The sequence below is a fragment of the Tachysurus vachellii genome, chromosome 8 (genome assembly GCF_030014155.1).
Source record: "Tachysurus vachellii isolate PV-2020 chromosome 8, HZAU_Pvac_v1, whole genome shotgun sequence".
NCBI lineage: Eukaryota > Metazoa > Chordata > Actinopteri > Siluriformes > Bagridae > Tachysurus > Tachysurus vachellii.
Genome location: NC_083467.1, coordinates 4,555,686 through 4,573,584, shown reverse-complemented (window position 1 = coordinate 4,573,584; position 17,899 = coordinate 4,555,686). Strand labels below are relative to the sequence as shown.

At 38.1% G+C, this 17,899-nt stretch overlaps 1 protein-coding gene across 2 annotated transcripts in view; it reads left to right on the top strand.

The window, feature by feature from the left end:
* Positions 1–17,899, top strand: part of hecw2a (HECT, C2 and WW domain containing E3 ubiquitin protein ligase 2a) — a 35,318-nt gene that overhangs the window by 3,548 nt on the left and 13,871 nt on the right. For both annotated transcript variants that reach the window (XM_060875795.1, XM_060875793.1), the window contains exons 2-15: positions 4,457–5,164; positions 7,182–7,289; positions 7,366–7,460; positions 8,041–8,110; positions 8,457–8,626; positions 10,249–10,391; positions 10,509–10,609; positions 10,803–11,536; positions 11,828–12,149; positions 12,682–12,780; positions 13,013–13,163; positions 13,907–14,013; positions 14,270–14,394; positions 15,405–15,590. In XM_060875795.1, the coding sequence (XP_060731778.1) occupies positions 4,843–5,164; positions 7,182–7,289; positions 7,366–7,460; positions 8,041–8,110; positions 8,457–8,626; positions 10,249–10,391; positions 10,509–10,609; positions 10,803–11,536; positions 11,828–12,149; positions 12,682–12,780; positions 13,013–13,163; positions 13,907–14,013; positions 14,270–14,394; positions 15,405–15,590 (2,733 nt within the window). In that variant the 5' untranslated portion in view covers positions 4,457–4,842. The remainder of the gene's footprint in view (positions 1–4,456; positions 5,165–7,181; positions 7,290–7,365; positions 7,461–8,040; positions 8,111–8,456; positions 8,627–10,248; positions 10,392–10,508; positions 10,610–10,802; positions 11,537–11,827; positions 12,150–12,681; positions 12,781–13,012; positions 13,164–13,906; positions 14,014–14,269; positions 14,395–15,404; positions 15,591–17,899) is intronic.

Sequence of the window (17,899 nt, the reverse complement as noted above, 5' to 3'; positions counted from 1 at the left end):
CTTTTTTTTGTAACCTACTGTGAATAATATTTGTACTCAAACTATTTCTGCTACACAATAGTGTTGAATTGTGTACAAGTATGCGATTTGGGACACGCTTAAGTGTTTCTTAACAACCATATATTTGTTTTCATAAAGGTTTTTTATTAATTTTGGCTGAAAATGTTCTTTTTTTTTTGAGAACAAATATAAGTACTTTTTACTATTGCATGGACATTAATGATTACTCTGTATACTGTGTTTACTTCATACATTCATTTTGGCTAAAAGGGCCAATAATTGAGGATATCAATGCCTGTTATTTTAAGATGAATAGATCAGAATCCAAATTAAATTGGATCATAGATTTTAAAGTAAATCCAAATTTGCACTTTATCAGATTTTGTTTTCTTTAAAAACTACTAAGCTATAAAATTTATAACTGAGTCATTTACATTAATCAACGGCAACAAGAATATATATATATTATAAATTAATTAAATAAAAAATAAATTTCAAATCCAATTTCAAATTAAACTGTTTGTTACAGAATCTGGTATCTGATACATTACCATTTTTTATTTTTATCAGGCTGATACTTCCTGAGACAGTCTGATCATCTAGTTCCTCTCACTGTTTCTTCCTCTTGGAGATTTTCCTGCCAGCTGTCGACTCTGGCTCGCTCGTTAGTGATACATTTATAATTTATTTCCTGAATGTATATATTCTCCAAAGCTGCTTTGTGACACTTGTTAAAATCAATATCTATATAAAATAAAATTGAATTGAATATTGATACAGATGCTGGGATCCGTGCGTTAATCGCTACCTTAAAGTCAAGTCAAATTTTTACACACGGCTCATCAGCTCCAAAACAAATCTAGAATAATGTAAGTTAAAATATAACCTTTTTTTGTTGTTGGAACGTTTTAAAATCATAATAAAGGATCTCTCCTAAATTCTGAATCAAGACCTTGATATAAATAAAAGAAGAAGAAGAACAAAAAGGTTTATTATTGCCACACATTACATTCCAGCACAGTGGTAATGAAAAACTATATTGAGCAGGCAAAGTCAGGCTTCAAACGATGGAAAAAACATCCTGGAGCAATTCCCGAATTAATCAAGATCAAACTGAAACGATGAAAGTTCAAGTCTGAAAAAGGGGGAAATAAAATGCAAATATTTGGGACTTGAAGCTGTTTTTTTTTTTTGTTTTTTTTTTAACCAAAACGACTGACTGACTCTGCTTTTCTCACCATTTAAGCTGACGAAAGGTCGACGTTCACAACATGCACACGAATGCAAACGAATTAAAGACAAACTAGCATTTACCAAAAACATGGTGCTCAGCTTATTCGCTAAAACATTGCTATTTTCACTGTCATTTTTACACACTAGATGCAGTCTATTACAGTGCAGCTAAAGTTTATAAATTATTGGTTAATTTCATCTGCTTTAGTAAATTAATGATTAGAAGGTAATAATGATAAATAATGAAAGTGGCACAGAAAATGTGTTAGTTTGTGGCTTGATGTAGTAGATTAACTGAGTGGAGTGAGTTTGAGTGTGTGTGTGTGACATGAGAGCTGTACGGCCTGCTTTGTGCAGGTGGGTGCGGCATACTGTGCATACACAATCTCTTTCCTTGGAAGAAAGAGAGACCCCAGTGCCATCTTGTGTTCCAGCTCCCCAAGGTGCCCATTCAGTCAGGCAGTAAAGTGCTGCAGTAATGTCCACTGGTGCAAAATAGGGTCCTTCCCACTGGCACAACAGCACTAAAAAGTACACATTACACATTGCATGCTAAATCACAGATCACCATGTATGTTGTTTCCTAAAGTATGATGCTATTAAAACATCATCACCTCCAAAAGTACAGTATTGTTGAATTAGTGAGAAAGGGATTAGACACCAGATACTTTTTTGAGAATGATCGTGTCTCGTTGTGCAGAACTGTCTGGAGGCTGTACAAGCAGTGGAGCCCTTTATTAAAAAATCCTTTTATGTAATTGATGTCAGTTCCACTTTAGCTGTCACCTACAAGCTGCTTAATTCTCTCGTTTATCTGCACTGGAGTCAGCTGTTATCAGCTCCATCAGAAGATTGAATCCTATTTTAATATAAAACACCATGAAGGCATTTCATCACAGAATTTTAGCCTTAGGAGTCAATTTAAAATTTTTGCCATGCATTGGATTAGGATTCAGTCTTCTACCAGCAAATGTTTAAAAATGTTTATTTTTGTAGACCAAATTGAACTTAAGTTTTCTACCAGATTCATGTGAAAGTGAGTTTTCCTGAGAGTGTGTATATGTGTTTTGTGTGTGTGTGTGCGTGTGTAAATGTATAGGTGGGGGATGTGTGTGTATGGGTATATGGGTATATGTATAGATGTATGTGTGGGGATAGTGTGGGGGTGTTTATGTATGTATGGGTCTATGTGGGTGTGTGGGTGGGTGTGTATAGATGTATGTGTGTATGTTGGGGTATATGGATGTATGGGTATGTGTGTTTGTGTGTATGGATGTAAACAATGTATCGGTGTAGGGGCTGTGTGGGGGGAGTGTGTGTATGTGTATGGGTATATGGATGTGCATGGGAGGGGAGTGTATGTGTGGGTGTGTATGAAAGTATGGGTGTGTTTGGGGGGAGTGTGTGTGTGTATATATGTATGGGTGTGGGGGGGGTGTCTATGTATAGATGTGGGGGGAGTGTGTGTGTATGGGTATATGGGTGTGTGGGGAGGGAGTGTGTATGGGTGTGTGGGGGGAGTGTATATCAATGTATGGGTATATGAGTGTGAGTGTAAGTATCTATGGGTGTATGGAAGTGTGTGGTGGGAGTGTCTAAGGATGTATGGTATAAGGGTGTATGTGTATGAGTGTGTATGGATGTTTGGGTATATGGGAGTGTGTGGGGGAGTGTGAGTGTGTGTGTTTGGGTGTGTATGGGTGTATGGGAGTGTGTGTTCAGAGTGTCTCTATGTGTATAGGTATATAGGTGTGTGTGGGTGTGTGTGGGTGTGTGTGTGCTGTTGAAAACATTATCAGTAGATAAAACTGCAAATTGTAATGCAAGACAAGTAGAATCTGATCAATAATATAGGACATAGCTGTCACTACACATGAACTTTCACTAGTGCAACATTATATGTATAAATTCTCCTGTGAGTGATTGTTGAACACATCTGAATATAATATGAATATAACTATATTTTCCTTTAAATTATACTCACACTGAGTATCATGAAGTAACCGTTTCCTGTTGTAGCTGAACTTCAGGAATTTATAAGCAAAACAACTCCATAACATCACGCATCCTTGATGATAATGTGCAGATTAGGGCCAGGTATAAAAACTGAAAATGACTGGTGACAAATTTTATTTGTCATATACACAATCATACATCTGAATATGATCTGAACATGGTACATTAATGTTGTATAAATGTGAATATATAGTGTTATATATATTGGAAGGTGTTATATATTGTTACACTTGTGTGACACCCTCTAATGCATCTAAAGGGACGGGGGACTAGTCACCTAGTCACCTATGGGGCTAAGGGTAAGCAAAGTCTGTACAACAGTTTCGTATTGTATATCAGTCATGTTTCATACAGATCTCATTTCACATTGCTTCACAAGCAAGAGTTGTAGAGTTTAGATCTCATCAGAACTAACTTTTTTAACAGATTCTTTTATTTGTGGTATAATTTAATCTGTAAAAGCATCTACACTAACCAGCTGTAACAAACCACTTGTTTTAATGCAAGTGTCACGTGTGGGGGTGTGATATATTATGCAGCAAGTGAACAGTTAGTTCTCAAAGTTGATGTGTTGGAAGCAGGTAAGTGTAAGAATCTGAGAGCCAAGTTGTGCAGACCAGAGCATTTTCGTGCTGTTTGGTGTTCCAAGTATGCCATGGTTAGTACCTAACAGTGCTCCAATGTAGGATAACTACAAAGTAGGCTCCAATGTATTTGAACCGGCAAATTTTGAACTATAGTATATTGGACCAACCTCTGTAACGTGCATTAGATAACGTACAGCTGGTAGCACTGCTCCCTCACAGCCCCAAGGTTTCGATCGGTTTTTGAGCTCAGGTTACTGAATCCTTTGGACTCTTCAGTTTCTTACCACTATTCAAAAACCACGTCTGTAGGAAGATTGGCAAGGATAAATTGCCCCTAGCTATGAATGTCTTAAGTCAGTCTGACACAAGGTTAAAAAACAGCCAAAGACTTAGGGCTGATATCCTCTGCAGGAATGAGATTATTTAGCATATTTGAATAGCTTGGCTTTAGAGGGACAAAAAAGAAGAACAATGCTCCTGTCCTTTCTAATGATGGCAGCATTTCAAAGATTTCTTTCTTCAGCTGAATCAACTTGATGCTCTTGTTTTTGCATGACACAAATACTAATCTCTCTCTCTCTCTCTCTCTCTCTCTCTCTCTCTCTCTCTCTCTGTATCAGTCCTCTTTCAGGTTGTGTCTACTTGCTATAAGTTGCATGGCTGCTTAAGCAACGTCCACCCTGATCCAAGTTTACCAGTCCTAATCTGTGCCTTGTCTCTACCCCGGGATCCATACTGATCAACGGCATCTATAATAACTCACATTTCCACAAAACCTTCTTAACAGAAATGTTCTCTTTCTGACATCTGCCCCAAAACAAGCAGTGAGGGATAAGAGCCTTGCTCAAAGGCCCAAGAGGAGCGGACATATAACCATTACAGTCCAATCTTCTTTGAAAATACTATCCATTTTCCTGGCCCTGTTCCCTTTCAAGCAGCAACCATTCGGCCCTCGCTTGCCACAGCGGTCCTGCCATCCAGGCCCCGCTCCCACCAGGCGCCCAGCATGGCGCCCCAGGGGCGGGAACACCTGGTGGCGAGGGAGCAGCAGCAAGGTGCGCGACGACGAAGCCCTCATCTCCGACACACTCTGAGCCCTGAAAACCTGAGGAGCTTAGCTGAACGCGGCGGCACTGACGTGGCAGCAGCTGGCACAGCAGGACTCACTCGCGCTAACAGTGACACAGACCTGGTCAGTTCACAGGGTCGCTCTTCCCTCACAGCCTCTACGCTGGAGTTCACCCTCGGCCGTGGACAGAACCTGGTCATCTCCTGGGACATTAAAGAGGAGGTCGACGCTACTGACTGGATCGGACTCTATCACATAGGTACAAGTTGATGAATTTTTCTTGCTCCTCCAATTCAGAACATAGCAGAATCTTATTTCTACCAGTGTGAGATCAAGATTCAGGGCAGAACTGACAGAATAAAACAAATTTGGGTTTAAAAAAAGAATAGGCAACCTATTGATAACGATGAGTGATTTCAGGTCTTCTGCACAGACATCTAAAACTATAGATATCAAGATATTCAAAATATTATTTCGGTCACATGACTTGACCTTTAAAGAAGTACCCTTTGACTAGGTATGGATCATGTCTGAAGTCCTGGAGCCTCAGTGCTGAAACTCAAGCCTTTCAATCACACTCATGGGAAGCCTGAATGTCCCTGAGCTGGCAAAGCTGCAGTTCTCCTGATGCTGTTTAACAAACGTTTTCTCACAGTAGACTGAAGGACTCATTCCTTATGTCTGAAATGCATGGTTTCAGATAATAAACGTAACACATACTGAACACTTAGATAGATATTTTTCTATTCCTGCCTTTATGTACTATAGTAAAACGAGAGAGAGAGAGAGAGAGAAAGAGAGAGAGAGAGGGCTAAACAATCCATCTGGGCACCTTGCCTTGGGTTATTGACCATAGGTCTCAGTACTTCATTACCTTCACAAGGGGCTCATCCCTGGGGTGTTCTACATTTCCGCAACTCAGCTGCCTTTTACTTCAGCTTTAAGCATGACTTATATAAGCATACATAAGCATGTCTGAGTGTGACAAGGAGCATAAGGTGCATCTTTTTTATTACAGCATATTAGGGTATTACTTGAAATTTCTATTACTTTTGAATACTGTACTGTATTGTTGTTGTAGATACCTATTTGCTTATTTTATATAGTCTAAATTTAGTTGTAAAACTAGCTTTTTTTATCTATTAAAGCTGTAATAGTCTTAAATGTGTCATCATGTGGACACATTATGAAGCACCTGCCTCATAATTAGTTCTGAGAGCATTTTTTAAAAAATCTGTATTGTCAAAAATATTAGCTTCCCCATAATTAAGATGAATGAAGAATCAGGAGATGAACAGCAAGAATATAGTCAAAGAGATTTAGAGTTTATTGTGTGCACAAAGAAAACCTGGCCACTCTATAATCTAAATGCAAGTTAACATTCGACTTTTATAATCGTGTGTGTTCGCAAAACCCATGTGTATAAACCCAATAAAACAGACATGTGTATATGTGAGTACAAAAAAGACTTGGAATTGATCTCAGATCATTAAATCATACATTATATCACCATCACCTTGTATTCAGGGCAAAATAACTAGAAATAATCAGAAATACTTTATTTACACTTAAATTACAATTACAAAAGTTCAGTCCTTGTGCTAGATCAAGCTAACTCATATTATATTAGCCTAACATGACAAACCCAACAAAAAATGTTTTTTTTATAAGGGAGAGAACATTTTTACTTGAAAATAACATCACTATAATAATCATAATAAAAGTAATAAGGCGCATGAGGCTTTTCAGCACTTTTCACTGTCCAGTCAACAGGTTCTGATAAGTTGGATTGTTGTGAATTTGTTGAGAAACATGCCATTGTATTTCACCTTATTCTCTGGGCAGTATTTAAAAATAATTAAAATAAAATAAAATAAAATAATTAATAAATTAATTAATACATATATTTTTCACTTTAAAATCCTGACCTACGAAAGAGCTATGAAAATCTGATTCAGTGAACATGCTAGTAACCTGAGCACAATCTATCACAGAAAATATTGTTGAAAATATCTCACTGGGATCGATTTCATCTTCATTGCTTAAAGTAGATTAAACAAATATTTCCGAATTGATATATTGACATGGATATTCCCAATACATGTCTGGACGTTAAGCTCTGACATCTAAACTTCTAAACTATACCCCTGACAGTCTTTTTAGTAATTCTCTAGGAGTTCAGAAAATAATGTCGGTAATTAATTGTATTAGTGCAAATTGTAAGAGTCTTGCAACAAGTCAGCATAAACACCACTACTTGTGTTTTCTTCTGATAGATGAGACCTGTCCCTCAAACATGTGGGACTGTAAGAACCGTGGTGTGAACGGCACACAGTGTGGCCAAATAGTCTGGAGGCTGGAGGCTGGTCCGTACTTCCTGGATGGTCAGTATGGCTGCAGTTTTATTTTTCTTTCATTAAGGACATTTAAGAAATCTGAGCTATGTTTATTCTCTTGTAGCTGAGACCAGAATCTGCTTCAAATACTATCATGGTTTGACTGGAGCTTTGAGAGCAACAACGCCTTGCATCACAGTCAAGAATCCTCGATTTTCAGTCTGTCTTTTTATGTATATGTATCTTTTTTATGTATTATGTATTTTTTATGTATATATATATATATATATATATATATATATATATATATATATATATATATATATATATATATATATATATGTATATAAATGTATGTATGTGTGTGTGTGTGTGTGTGTGTATATATATATATATATATATATATATATATATATATATATATATATATATATATATATATATATATATATACACACACATACATACATTTATATTTAGATATTTATCTCAAGAAAAGGACCAAGAAATTGATAGCAATACAGAACCTTTTGAAGGATAGATTGCCTGTATATCTTTATTAACTTTATATCATTATATAATCAGCTAATTACTTTTCATCTTCACAGTACCCAGATTCTCAGGTTTGTTTACTTTGACCTACAGTGAGATAAACAGTATTAATACTTGAATTGAACATGTGTAATAGTCAGAGTGTGCAGGTGTGTAAAAATGAAAAGAAATGAAAGAGTGAGAGAAGAAGAAGAAAAAGAAGACAGCATGAGGCAGATTCAGATATTGATCTCAGTGTGTTGTTTAGGCTGACAGCCAAGGAGAAGGACAGCTGACTTCAGACACGAGCCGAAAACTGCTCAGCTTCACCTTGTCAGGTCAGTGGATCTGCGCCAGAGTCCAAAGGTCTAGAGCTCTTTATATCGTCATAAATATATCAAAAACATTATATTTATGAAAAGATAGATAAGTAAGCTTAAATAAAATGTCTCTTTTGACATGACAAAATATTAAGATATAATATCACTCAGATCAAATAATGGTGTCTAATAATCCACAGGTCACAAGGACTTTTATAAATTATTTAGTGTCAGGTTTAAAAATATAATTTTTACAGAGAAAATATGTGAATTCAGGACAATGGACAATAAGGCAATGCAGAAGAAACTATTCATGTTGTAAGCATCTGTCATTTTGATTGTGTTGTGATCTGACTCTTTGTAGATATCCGAGCTGTGGGATTGAAGAAAGGCATGTTTTTTAATCCTGACCCTTATCTAAAGATGAGTATTCACCCAGGCAAGAGGAGCGGCTTCCCCACCTTCTCCCATCACGGCCAAGAGAGACGATCTGGAATTACAACCAACACTACAAACCCTGTGTGGCATGGAGAGGTGGGTCATACATACATACAGTACATATACACACACACACACCAAACGCACCATACAAACACTCACACACACACACACACACACACACACACACACACACCCCAAACACACCGTACAGACCCACACACACTCACATACCCCAAACACTCCATACAAACACTAAGACACACACTCACACACATACACACACACCCCAAACACACCATAAAGACACTCACACACACACATATACACACACACCCCAAACACACCATACAGACACTCACACACATACACACACCCTGAACACTCCATACAGACCCTCACACATACTCACACACCCCAAATACAGCATACATACACTCACACACACCCCAAACACACCATACAAACACTCACACCCCCAAACACCCCAAACACTCCATACACACACTCACACACATACACACACACACCCCAAACGCACCATACAAACACACACACAGCAAACACACCATACATACACACACTCATACACACACTCACACACACATACACACACCCCAAACACACCATAAAAAGACTCACACACACACCCCAAACACACCATACGCACACTCATACACACATACACACTCACACACACACCCCAAACACACCATACAGACACACACACTCACACAACCCAAACACACCATATAGACACACACTCATACACACTCACACACCCCAAACACACCATATAGACACTCAAACCCACAAACAGACATACAGTACACACCACACAGACACACATACACACACTCACGCACATACACACATGCACTCACACACAGAAACACAGAAACACACACAGACACACATGAATACACACACAGACATGCACACACACATACACTCATTCACACACCCACAGGACAATTTTAGGACTCATTACAAATCTAAATATACAGTATACACTGATCTCTGTAAAGCTGATTTGTGTCCTTGCATTGATTGTTAAAAGTACTACACAAATCAAATATGAACTCAATTATTATGTTAGAAACTGCACTGTGATGGATTACTGTTCTATCCAGACTGCGTTTTTGCCTCATTGTCAGCGTTCCTGATAATAATTATATAATAAAAAATAAATATTATAGTACAGTATAATGTTTACTAAATTTGTGACCAGTTATCAATAAGTAAGATGAATGAAGAATCAGGAGATGAACAGCAACAATATAGTCAAAGAGATGTGACTATAACACGTGTGTGTGTGTGCAAAAGACACGCTTAAGACAATATAGATGATCCCCAAGGCTACAACAGGGGAAAATAGCATTAAAACAAAAAGAATTTTCACAGTACAATCAACAGGTTCTGATAGTTTGGTTTGTTTTGAATTTGTTGAGAAAGATGCCATTGTATTTCACCTTATTCTCTGGGCAGTATTTAAAAAAATAAAATACACTGGGATCGATTTCATCTGCATTAAGCAAGAGATAGATTAAAGCTAGATTAAACAAATATTTCCAAAATTATCAACTAATTATTTTAAATATAAATTTTTAATGAAATAAACGAAGATTTTGTAGTGGCACTACCACGGATACAAAAAAGTCTGTAGAAAAAAAGCCGCCTCTATTGACAATATTCATTTTCTCCTATGTTCCACATAGAGACACACATTTGTGGCCCTGATAACTGATGTCCTAGTAATCGAAGTTAAGGACAAGTTTGCTAAAAGTCGGCCAATCATTAAACGCTTCCTGGGTCAGCTAAACATTCCTGTTCAGAGGCTGCTGGAAAGACACGCATCAGGGTCAGTGCAGCTTTTCCCCTGCTAATTATTCTCATTTTTATCCACAACATGATACAGCATGTTTAAGCAGGAGAGAGTCATAAAAATAGTTTGAATCTGCATCTGTATTTCTCACAGGAACCAATCCCTGAGCTTCTCCCTCTGCCGGCGCTTGCCTACTGATAATGTAAGCGGTCAGATGCAGTTTAAAGTGGATATAACTTCCACTAATCAGGACGGTGAGATGGCACATGCGTACGCATACACACATACACATACATACACATGCAGCTATGATCTCAGTAAAGCGTGTACCATATTAGATTCTGCCATGTAGCTTCATGTTTCTCTTTCCACGTTTTGTTAAAAATACCTGCTTGCATAGTAATGGATAGTGTGACTGAGGAAGTTATACATATATATTCATCCTAGATGTCACCCCTGAGTCAATCCTTGGGGCAGTAGCCCTTAATGGACCCCCGGGTACCCCTTCAGATGATGAAGATTTGCCTCATCCTCTTCCTCTCTCTTCCGGCGTTCTGTACCCTGCCCGCTCCCATAGTTTCCGTCGAAATGGTGAAGAAGGTGGTGCTCTATCACCTGATGCCGAGATTAGCTCTGGTGCTCTGGATGAAGAAGCTCTACCATCCCTCAGCATACTTCATCGAACATCAAGTGAGCAGCTTGATGCAATCGAGGCGCCCAAAGGACCAGGTGAGCGTCCAATGGGTGCAGCATCTCCAAAACTGAGCTCCAGCTTTCCTACCCACTCCCGCCTCAGTGACATGCTTCACATCGACTCTGACGAGGATGAGGAGAGGTCTGTTGGTATTGATCCCATACCGCCCGCCCTGAACGGCCTCACCAGATGTCCTGTAATGTTCCACAAACCAGAAGATCTTGAGGAACTGAGGGGGCCACCAGAAGAAGTTGGGCTAGAGTCAGAGGTGGACACTTTGAGTTTAGGGACTGAGGTGGTTCTGAAGCCAGAGGTTCCATCCAGTTCTGTGGCTCCACAAGTAGAGACAGCAAGTTTGTTGGAGAGACAAGATGAAGGAGAGCAAGAAGAAGAAGAAGCACTGGGACCCAGTGAGGAGTTGGCCACAGAGGTGGATATCTCCTCCATGGCATCTGACTGTGGCCCCATGCCTGTGTCTGCTGTTCAGGTGAATTTTCTTACAAATATATTTGAGGTAGAAAGTCTGAGTCCAACACTGAGAATGGATCTGAAGAACAAGTCTTTCTGGTGGACTTTTAGACCATATTGTACCCTACTGTACATGTGCACTTTTATTTGGAACCTTTATTGGTCTAAATCCTCCAGTGAAATTGTTAAAAAGCATTTCAGTTTATCCAGTAGAACCATATAGAAGTTTGATTAAACCCATCAAGTACGCGTTGCTTGTATACAGTAGACCTGATAGTTTTTTAACTGTTTCCATCTTTGCACGTACAAGGAAGCAGAACAAGGGGCAGAGATGGCTATAGATCCAGGGGGAGGAGATCTCTCAGATGACCCACCCACAAGCTACGAGGTCATTGATGCTGGAGGCGAACCTCCTCCGACTGATGAGTTTGAACTACACACACCGCCTCCAGAGTTACTGGCCAATGAGGATGAAGACGAGGTGGAGGAGGACACCATGTCTCGGAGGTGGAGTCTGGAGGCAACAGCTGGCGTGTCACAGGAGGAGGACGAGGGGGAGGAGCTAATGCATTCAGGTGATGGTGGCTCCGTGGACTCTGAGACTTTTGCTACAGATACAAACACAGATCCAGGTAAAATCATTAGTTTGTTCAAAATTTAAAAAAACAACAACATTGAAATGTAGAAGCTTGTCTGACTTTAGGGCACTATTCCACAGCCACAGACATTCTTTATGAAATCATAGAGACATGAAAGAAAAAATGGAGGGCAGGTGGATTAGTTCTTTGTTTCAACAGTGGAAACTTGAAGATTTTTTATTTTTATTTTATTTTCAAAATATAGGCTTTTAATATAAAGAGATGAACGGATGTGCTGTTAGATACACGTATGTGTTTTGGCTGAAAACCAGTGACACCAATCTTGATGTCCACAAGATGATGAAGAAAATCAAATAAATAAATAAATAAATAAATAAATGCATTTGAAAAAAGAATCAAAAGCAGAAACAGGCTGTATTGACAAATGAAATAATTAAGTTGAGAGGCTTATTTTTTAGGCTTAAGCTCCTGTCTTAAGGAACTCTAAATATGTTCTTGTCCATTTTTATTCATTTTGAGTTTTTTTTATTATAAACTTGAGTGTATGAGTGTGACTGTTGTCCAGGTCCTGCTCAGCTAAACGGGCATCAACAAGTTAATTCGCTTCCCTCTGTAAGACAAGACATTCACCGGTACCAGCGTGTGGACGAGCCGCTTCCACCCAGTGAGTGTGTGTATGTGTTTATGTTTGTCTGCATGCGTATGTATCTGTATGCTACAACTGAATACATTTGTGTCTTTGTATATATTTATATTTATCAAGAAAGTATTATTACGTATGCAATATTATTATATTTTTTTTTCCATATACTTGTGAATACTGATATTGTTACTACAAATACATTAACACACCAGTATAAATACTCTTTGTAACCTTGTCTACCCACATCCCACAGACTGGGAGGCTCGGATAGACAGTCACGGCCGTATCTTCTTCGTGGATCATGTGAACCGGACCACTACATGGCAGAGACCCACAGGCCCTCCTGCTCCTCAGGGCTTAACCCGCTCCAGCTCCATCCAGCAGATGGAGCAGCTCAATCGCAGGTCAACTCCATCATCACCACTGAACACGTTACTCATATCTGCTAAAGATAAAAGAAATGTTTTTTGCTCAGATTTGTAGGATGCGACTTTAAGTGAACTGATCAGTTGACGTGGTCTGAATAATCAGAGGCTCCAGAAAAGTGAACGCTAAAATAATTTGGACCTGATTTAAAATTAAATATCACATATTTAAAAGGATATCTTAGATTAAAAATCTAGTTTAGCTGATAAAAGAAAATAATTCAATTCAATTCAAATTTATTTGTATACAATGCCAATTGACTTATTTGAATTTATTTGTTTACAATTGACATTGTCTCAAAGCAGCAGAACATAAACAGAACAAAAACTTATTATAAAGATTAATATAAAGATTAATAGAATACAAAATCCAAGATTAATATTAGATATATTTAAATGTGTTTGTATTTATCAATAAAAAGCATCACACTACAGTCCAGAAAAATGCCAGTTATGTTGCTTAGCAACCAAAGCGTAATGTTAACAGACAACATTGTGTTGCAGAAGAATTCTTTATCATGAACATTATTATTATCATTTATAAATAAAATGATTTATTGAATTTTAGCATTTTTTTCAACTTTGTATCATGCCTAAGTATAACCTTGTTATTGAAAGTGTCTTATTGATGTTTTTAAAAACCAGAGTTTCACAACGCTGAAATGTTTTAAACGTTTGGAATATTATTTCTAAACATAAGGTTGCGTCTGGACTTCCATCAGGTACCAGAGCATCCGCAGAACAATGACCAGTGAGAGGAGTTCAGAGGAACAAAGTGTAGACTTTCCTCCTGCCGATGATATGGAAATGCTTTCTCATTCCGTGTCCGGTGAGTTATGGATGACGTAAACACCAGTCCGGTTTTGTGAGCCTTTTTTTATATTTATATATTGTACATGAAGTTTTGTGTGGAGAATCACTCAGGATGTTAGATGGTAGCACAGTGTTTAAATGTTCTACTGAGATTTTTTCTGAAGTTCTAAAGATACATCACTAGACTTTTAAGACCTGGCATTGTGAATTGAGCCCAAGACGTCCTGCCAGCACCAGAAACTAATTGGTCTGCGTGTATGTGTTCTTGCCAGACTACCGTAGAGACGGATCTTTGGCTCAGACCAGCTCTCACTCCCGGCTCTCCCTGCTGCTTCAGTCTCCTGGAGCCAAGTTTCTCTCCAGTCCTGACTTCTTTACTGTGCTGCATTCCAACCCTGTGAGTGCCACACACACACACACACACACACATACACACATACACACCCTTACACTCAGATACTGGGAACATATTGTTCTAATAAAAAGGCAAAGTGCTGATAAAGTAATGCAGTTTTCAGAACAAATCAGCGGGCTAAGTGGAACGCAGATGGCACTGGCAGAGGCGGTTCATGTCTTTTTTATTCTGTCAGATTTCATTTACATATTTGTCAGATGGACTGTCATTTTAAATGAATGTAGAGAGAAAGCAAAGTTGTTAAAGTATGATTTTTTTTTTTATTATTACTCATGATGTAGGCGGTTCGGTGAGAAGCTCCAGGTGTCCTCTAGTCTGTACCTCTCTGTTTTTGTGTGTGTTTGGCCCCTGGGGCAGCAGGGTCGGATTCTTTGATTCAGAAAATGTTCTCCCCGTGTCTGGCTCGGTCGGCTTCATCAGGGTTTTCTGGTTTCCAGGGTCAACGCCCAGTTTTTATCATGATGGACCGTGATAAAGCATTTTTCTAAGGTTGAATGAATGAACAAATATTTCATCTTTGAATAATTAATACTTTATATTTGAACATTTTAAAGAGTATTTTACATCATTTACAAAATTTCCCAGGATTTCCTGAATAATTATATTCATAACTAGCATTATTTATTTATTTGTTTGTTTATTTGTTTATTTATTACGAAACATTTCTAAACCTGTCTCAGGATACTAGAGGCACTGCCTGCTACTCGGTATTGATCATTTAGAATCATTAAAAAGTCTCCTTAGCAGGTCTATTAAAAGCTCAGGATCTATAACTTGTACTTTACATTTACGGCATTTGGCAGACGCTCTTATCAAGAGTGACTTACATTTTTATATAACTAAGCAATTGGGGATTAAGGGCCTTGCTCATGGGCCTAGTAGAGGCAACTTGTTGGATCTGGGATTTGAACTCATGACCTTTCAATTGATAGTCTAACACCTTAACCTCTAGGCTACCATGTCCCTAATACCACTTTTCCTTTGTCTTTCAGAGTGCCTATCGCATGTTTACAAGCAACACGTGTCTGAAGCACATGATCAGTAGAGTTCGGCGGGATGTGCAGCACTTTGAACGCTACCAGCACAACCGAGACCTGGTCACCTTCCTCAACTTGTTCTCCAACAAGCAGCTTGAGCTGCCGCGTGGCTGGGAGATGAAACACGACCACACTGGCAAGGTGTGTGTATGTGTGTGTGTTTGTGTGTGTGTGTGTGTGTGTGTGTGTGTGTGTGCATGTTTATTTTACTTATTAGTGATGTGATGCACATTATTAACATTTATGTCAACACACATGCAACGACATAGGTTGCATATGGTTATCTCTCTGCAGCTGCATTCTGAGATGTCAGTGTGAAAACTGATTCAGTGTTAACCAGAAATGGAGTCAGTTAGCTATCATCAAACTCCTAACAGACATTTATAAGCCATAATCTATGTCCCTAGCAAGGGTCAAAACAAAGGCATAAAAACTTAACAATAATCCATAATCATAAAATAGGAAAACAACCTAAGCCAAGTGTTAAAAAGAAGGACAAGTGTGGAGACATTGATTTTGACAGAAGTGGACAAACTAATCAGAACTGAACACAGACAACAAACCAATGACAGGACAGAGGCAGAGACAGGACTAGAACAAAACCAAATTCAAGCAAGTGGCAAATGTTAACATGGGAAGCATAGTTTTGGATTTACATTATGATGTCTTATAGCATTGGTAGAGCAACACAAGCAATCACTTCACCAACTTGTGGGATTAGCTCATATCTAATCAAATTATAAACCATAATCCAAACATCTTAGAGGTTCAGTGGTTTCCTAAGAACTCTCAAATTTACATTTCTATAAATTAAATTAAAACAAATGGTCACTCATTTGGTGTGACGAGACATCTAGACATCTATCTGGACTAAATATCACACTGGACTAAATATGTGCAAATTGTGTAAAATAAATGTAGACTAAATGTAAAACTAAGAGTGCTTTGGCTTTACAATACAGTATAATCACCGGCCAGTGTACAGGTCATGATACAGTACACACTGACTATAGATAATAAAGATGAGCAGCATGAACATAAACTATGCTGAAGCTCAACATAACTGCAAATCATGTGATAGGAAAATGTGGGTAAATTAGCATAATGTGTATTATAAGAGAATTCTAACTGATTTAGAGAGAATGGTTGTACTAGTAGGAATAATAACTGTAGTACTGTACATTGTATTATAGATAACTGTAGTATATTGTATTATATATTTTTTCTGACAGGTTATTAAAGTTTTTTAGGTTTTTAAAGATCCTTGTCGAGATTTTTAAAGTGGTTTAACAATGTTCAGTGAAGGAGAAATGAGATCTGGAGTTGATTCTCAGTGTTGAATTTGCATAATGTACTGTAACTGTTCATGGTGAATAATCAATGCTCTATCAATGATTTGGTATATTCTTAACTCTGGTGATCTCAGCAACACAAAAGGCCTGAAAGACCAACAGCTAAACTGGACAATCTGAATCTGAATTCTTTGCTTGGTGAAGAGAATGTCTACACAATGTCTTACTAAGTCAGTAACACTCTCAAGGAAGTAGGTGTATCATGGTCCATGGTCTATGATCAAGAGACGGACGAATGAAGACAGAGAAGTCTTACCTCAAGATGCAGACCACTGGTCACACCCAAGAACAGAAAGATTAGAATAGATGTTTGCTAGAAAACATGTAAAAAAAAAAAAATAAAAAAAAAAAGCTGCTTAGTTCTGGAAAAAGATTTTGTAGACAAATGAAACTAAGATGAGCTTGAAGCTGAATGAAGGGGAGAGTAGAGTATGGAGAAGGAAAGCATGTCACACCATCTGTCAGACATGGTAGAGGCAGTGTTGCTTGGCATGGCATGGTTGTGTATGGCTGCTAGTGGAACTGTGTATTGAGGAAGTTGATAATAAGATAAAGGGTGAAGATTGTAGAGATATACTTTCTGCTTAGATTTGGTCAAATCCTGTGAAAAAGATAGGACAGTGATTTGCAGTATAGATGGATAAATGATACAAAACATACCATGAAAGCAACCAAACAGCTTCTTCAGGCAAAGAAATGAAACCCAACCTCAACCTGAGCTCACTTTTCAATTACTGAAGATAAAACTGAAGGCTGAAAAACCCACAAACAAGCAACAACTGTAGGCGACTGCAGTAAAGGTTTAATCACATTTTGATTACGTCATTAAATTGTGGTCGTGTGCAGAGGCAAAATTTGTGTTATGGACCTGACTATACACTGTCATAATTCTGTGAAAAAATCAACTTGCATTTTAACCTTTGAATAAAAGTGAGCTCTTAGAGGTAGAGTAAAGCTGTCTAGGTGCTTATCACTTCACTGTGTGAAGATAATATCACATCACTGCACATTGGAATGTTTTATTCCTTACTCAGTGGAGTTATAACCCTTGGTGGCATGTTGTTAATAATGGCGATCACTTAAAGGCATAAAGTGTTT